The 6,165-nt window shown below is 40.9% G+C and overlaps 1 protein-coding gene across 1 annotated transcript in view; it reads right to left on the reverse strand.

Annotated features, from left to right (window-relative positions):
• Window positions 1-4,822: 4,822 nt before the first annotated feature.
• Window positions 4,823-6,165, reverse strand: part of LOC126409007 (putative ferric-chelate reductase 1) — a 24,936-nt gene continuing 23,593 nt past the window's right edge. The window contains exon 7 of the mRNA XM_050074871.1: window positions 4,823-5,856. Coding sequence (XP_049930828.1) covers window positions 5,797-5,856 — 60 coding nt within the window. The 3' untranslated portion in view covers window positions 4,823-5,796. The remainder of the gene's footprint in view (window positions 5,857-6,165) is intronic.

Here is a 6,165-nt window from a genome sequence, read left to right on the forward strand (position 1 = left end):
AGAGGGATCCCCCTCAGTTGCTCTTCCTGAGGTTTCTACCGGTTTTTTTCCCCCGTTAAAGGGGTTTTTTTGGGGAGTTTTTCCTTATCCGCTGCGAGGGTCATAAGGACAGAGGGATGTCGTATGCTGTAAAGCCCTGTGAGGCAAATTGTGATTTGTGATATTGGGCTTTATAAATAAAATTTATTGATTGATTGATTGATTGATGATGATAACGTTTGTTTTGGTGTTTGGGGTGTTCTGTGTTTTTTCTTTTTCCCCCTCCCTTTTCTCTCCCTGGCAGCAAGTGTGCAGATGAGCGCGTGGCTGGCCGGCTCTTTGTAATGAGACACACCTGGTGTTCATCCAGTAATCACTCCTGCAATAAAGCTGGGTCAAGGCACCACTCCTGTGCCAGATTATCCCGTCTCAATCGGTAACGTAGTGGCTCCAGTCTTTTGTGAAGAAGTGAATTTCTTGTTTTTTCATTGCTCTTAAGCGCTTTTGTTTTTGTGCAGCTACTGGTGTGCCTCCTGCTGTACCTGATCGCATCTTTCAGTGCTTCAGTGTCTCCACATGCTGAGTCCGTTCCAGCAACACCGGCCAGTCCTCCACCGCCTCCACTTGCCCCTTTTTCTGATTTTGAACTTAGTGTTTTTCAATAAACACTTTGAACTGTTTTTTTGCTTCCGTCTCTGCATTTGGGGTCCAAACACAAAACCTAAACATAACACAAAAGTGTGTTATGTACCAGGCTGTAGACATATGTGTTTCTGCTGTAAAGTTGGGCATTTTAACATGGGGGTCTTTGGGGATTGACTGTTTTGGAGCCAGCCTCAAGTGGACATTAGAGGAACTGCAGTTTTTGGTACCTCCACAATGACTTTATCTCTTAGCCTTGGAGACTGTCGCTTAATTGCTTTGAAGGCTTGCAACTGTCTTGCTTCTTGTAGCTCAATACTACCAGTACAATATTTACTGCTAGTGAGTTGTACATGCAACAGTCTGCATACAGTATGCAATTCACTATTTGATGCAAGATTAAAAGCCACAATAAAACATGTGCTAAAGGCCATCTTTTACAGTCTAAACGTAATTTTTATTGTAAAATCCCAAAATGGAAAATTCTCTTAACATTAATGAAAGACTTAAAAAAATAACTTAAATATACATTAACTTTTCAATCAAAATAAATTAAGATCATCATCTCAAAATAATGAAAACAGCAGATTTTTGATACCAATAAATGACCGACACTAAATCCTACAGAATTACATTGACCCAAATTACCTAAAGTTCTGTATCACCACCACTAGATTACATACATTAGATACATGTTTGTTTTTGTTGGGGTTTTTTTTTGTGTGTGTGTGTGTGTGTGTGTGTGTGTGTGCTGCTCAAATAAATTGCCCTCCATGGGAATAATAAAGTCTGTATCTATAGATGTCATTTAACAGCCATAATTAAATCTAAATGAAAGCATCTAACTAGATTATTTTAATATTGCCTATAACTTTAATACAGGCTGAGTTAGGCTACTTAATGTTTCCAGCTGTCCAGCATCCAGTATAGACAGTTGTAGGCTGTTTTTGTTTCATAATAATCATTATGTGGAAAAAGAATTTGTTTGAATTTCTGTCATTAAAAAATATTTTGTTTTCTTTTTTTTGTAATGGTAAAAAAGAGCAAGAGAGAGAGATAAATTCCCACAGACTCCCTGCAATGATGCTAACTGGCATGTCATTCAACACAATATTGCTCACCTTCTGCATTGGGACAGGGGGTTACACCCCACCTTTCCGAAACCCCGCCTTTCCGAAAACAGACCTCCATTCTTAGTAATGGCAGGGTTTCCCATTTTTTCTAAAGGCCCTGCTATTTCGAATATTGGGGACAACACTCGCAGTTCGTCAACAGGTGCCTCCAATCAGCTGCACACTCAGTCACAGATCCGCTCTGACCAGCCTCCCCCTGCAACTACAGCTCAGCTTATTGTTGTCATGGATAGGCCTACATCGTTGCTTCTAGCTGGTGATATGCTGTGATAAGGCTTTAAAATTGTAGCCGTGGGTCTATGCTCATTATATCACAGTTAATAAACAATCAGATTGACTGATTTCACCCTTCCGTTTTATAAATGTATTTAATATATTTACTCCGACCAGAAGCCAGATTATCAGTAGTCTGTCTGACCAGAGTGGGGGGACAACATGTATCCCCGGGGGGGATACGTGTGTGAGTGCGGCCAGGAGTGGGGATTTCAGCGCCATGGACAACGTGCGTAAAAAGACTTGACAAGCGTGTCCTTTTAAATGTGTTTGCTGCTAGCGAAACTATACATAATAAATGAAGACAGTGACATATTTCCAATAAAAAACAATGAGTTGAACGTTCATTTCAAGCTTTTGTAGTACAACGAATTTCAGAATTGCGAGTGCGGCCGGAGAGCGGGCGGCAGTGTTTGATGCAGGAAACTAGATATGGACTTGAAAATCAGTTTCGGAGTGGCGGGGTTTCCGAGTGGGGGTGGTTCGGAATGGCAGGGTTTTGGAATGGAGGGCTGTCCCCGGGACGGGGAGGGGTAAAGTTATGGGGAGACAGGGCTGCTGCTTCTGACTCATCTGTTGTTGAGTCTGGTAAAAGGGGCAGGGACAACTGATTTAATATGAATATCTTGCTAAACATTTACCTGCACTGATTAAATGTAGGTTAAAAAGGAGTGAAATGTAGGCTAACACTAGTCTGTAGCTCGCTTATTTCACTATGGACATTAAGCTAACAGGTTCATTTCTACCACTCACAGACTATAGGCTACCCACCTTTCTTGGAGAAAAACTGGGTCACATATTGACACCCTTTCCTTGCCTCTCTTCTCTCTCCTTTCTCTCTTTCCTTTTTTGAAAACCAGATTTTCTTTTAGTAGCCTACTGGGTAGCATGATGATGACTGTAGCGTTCTAGCGCAACTGCTGACTGCTACTAGGCACCGTCACCATCAGTGCGCTAAGGCAGGACCAAACCATTTCATGCAGATACAGGGGGGTGGTCAGTAAATATGGATGTTTACTTTTTGGTCAATGGGGATATTTAACTTTCACTGCCAAAAACAAGTAAAAACAAGGAGATCATTAATTTTATTACTATATTTGAAAAAAATATATATTCTTAAATGATGATGGTTTAATAATTTTATGTTAATTTTTACCTATTTTTGGGGCCCCTGGAATCATCCTAACTTTTCTCCCCTATATGCAGTGTTGCCAACTGAGCGACTTTGTCGCTATATTTAGTGACTTTTCAGACCCCTCTAGTGACTGTTTTTCAAAAAAGCGGCTAGCGACAAATCTAGCGACTTTTTCTGATGTTATTGGAGACTTTTGGAGACTCTGACGTGAAAGCATGTATCGTTCTTATTTTTCTCAACGAACAGCAGATGCTGCCGTGGGCTCCTCCCCCGCCCCAAAGCATTTACAAGCAGCCCAGTCCTCCCTCCCAGCAGCAGTCAGAGCAGGAGATGTTAACCTCTCCGCGTCCAGACTGCAAGTGAATCGCACATGCGCAGAGCCGCCGCTGGCTGATCGCGACCTGGCTTGCAGTCAGGGCGGGATGTAAATGTAAAATTTTCTTTGTATAATATAAATCACTGAAAGAAGGTTCATTTGTAGTTCTAAACATATTCAGGGTGTTTTTTTACTCAGTTTCTGTCTCTCCCATGACGTTATTTCTCTCACCTACAGCGTCCATTACAATTACATGCATATGGACAAATTATGCAAATTAGGCGGTAACATCATTTAGCGACTTCTAGCAACTTTTAGGACAGCCAATAGCTACTTTTCTTACTGAGGAGTTGGCAACAGTGCCTATACGGCACCACTGGCTACACTGACAGATAACTGAGCCTCCTACCTGCCTGTCAAACAGCATCAAACCATAAACCTTCAGAGTGAAGTCCTGCAGGGATCAGCTGTAAAGTCCGGCCAGTGGCTGCTTGCTCCACTGCCGTTAAGCGGCTAACAATCAGAGCTGCTAACAGCCACCGCTGCAACTAATAAACCCCACAAGTCCATTCAACAGCTCCACCATCCATGGTCAGACACACATGGCTGATTATTTACGGCTGAATTACAGCTCACAACTCACACCAACAGCTGACGCTGCTCCAGTGTGGGTACTTTTGTTGGTTAGCAAAACATCATACTATTTGCTGGAGTTTACAAGCCTGTGGCATTTGAGGATAATTATAAGCACAGCCGTTCTCAGCTTTCCATGTCAGATAGTCCACCACTAACATTTTCATCATGTCTCGTCAATTAAAATGAAACATAGATTTCGTTCTAGTTCTTATTATCAAGATCTTTTTAGAGCTCATGATCATCTTATTTTCATCATGGAAAAAAGGTTGATGAAAATCTTTTGTCATTATTTTTGTCATCAAAACTAACACTGGCTTCCTTCTGCGAGGTGATACAGTTAGCAGTTGTAGTTCTTTAAAAAAAAAAAAAAAAGAAAACCTTCCTACATGAAACTACTCACAACAAGGTCTGTGGATTATCTTGGGTAACCAGGTCATCATTTCTAGGAAGAGACATTGCTGTTGAGTTTTACAAATGTAGTTTTTGGATCCTTGAGCATCGTAAGCTGAGTGCCATCTAGTTCCATTATATTGGAGAGAAGGCAGACATCTCTATGACTGATATCTCCAACACTCAGCAACTCACACCAAAACTATCTAGACTGATAAATAACACTACAGGTAACAGGAAAAATATGTCTTTTAATTTTGGGATGAACTGTGTCTTCACATCCTGAATTTGAATGCTGAACTTCCACAGTTACAGTGAGCACAGGCTGAGGCCAGAAGAAAATGTCAGCTGTGTTTAGTTTTAGTGAAAGAACACATTTGGGACCAATCTGTGGATCCAGCTGCAAAATGTCCACAGCTGGGACAAGAAGACAAAGCATTACATTAGTAAAACTGTAAATGTGTCACTTTTGTTACTAAAATTGTGAGTGTTGTTCCAAGTCTTTCATCTACACCACCCACAGCTGTGCAATTCAAATAACATCACATTCACACAGAACTATAACACACATTTTATTATTTTATAAAGTCAACAATGGATCTATTTGTTTTATGGAAGTTAGATTAATTTGACCAAGTGTTTTATTCTGAGGTCACTCATAAGAGAAACTGAGGATATTACCAGCAAAAGAAATGATCATATTCTTACTGCCATTGGTAATATTTCATAGTAATAGTGAGTAATGATAATTAATCCATGATTCCTGACTGGATGTTTCTCTGAGAGTAAGTGCTGTGCTGCTGTGGCTTCAGACAGGCTCATCGATTGTAACTGGAATGCAGCTAATGAGGTGGTTTATTAAAGAATGTATGAACCAGCCACCTATAGTCACAGTGACAGAAAGTCACGCTACCTCCTTCATCCATTAGTATATTAGTTATCATACTAACCCCGAACCCCCAAATTACGGATGAACGATGGACATACAGAGGATATCACAGAATTTAAAGAGCAGTTTTAGGGAATCCCTGAAGACATGTTTTCATGTGGGGTCTGTTGCAGTGATGTGAGTGTTTGTGAATGGTTTTGTGGAGCTCAAATATCAATGGGGATTATTTTGTGCAGCACAGGAAGCACCCTTTGAAACACCCTGTGTCAGTCTCTTCTTTACAGTGTTTGACCAACAACAGCCTAACCAATCTCCTCATTTCATGATGTACAATTACAACCTTTGTGTGTGTGTGTGTGTGTGTGTGTGTGTGTGTGTGTGTGTGTGTGTGTGTGTGTGTGTGTCAGCAGTAGGCAGACAGGCTCAGCAGATTGATGAACAGCAGAGCTGAGGAAGAAAAGACCTGTAAAGAGAGAGAGAAACATGACACGTCAGCATCCCAGTGCAGCTCCATCAGATGAGACAGATGAGTCAATCAATCAATCATCAAGCCAGAAGAAAGTAATCAATTAACTAAACTCCATAACTGCCTTAAAGACATAAAAACTTGGATGAGCACCAATTTCCTGATGTTAAATTCAGACAAAACTGAAGTTATTGTTCTTGGCCCCAAACAACTCAGAGACTCTTTATCTGATGACATAGTTTCTCTTGATGGCATTGCTCTGGCCTCTAGCACTACCGTAAGAAACCTCGGAGTAATATTTGATCA

The sequence above is a fragment of the Epinephelus moara genome, chromosome 21 (assembly GCF_006386435.1).
Source record: "Epinephelus moara isolate mb chromosome 21, YSFRI_EMoa_1.0, whole genome shotgun sequence".
Taxonomy (NCBI): domain Eukaryota; kingdom Metazoa; phylum Chordata; class Actinopteri; order Perciformes; family Serranidae; genus Epinephelus; species Epinephelus moara.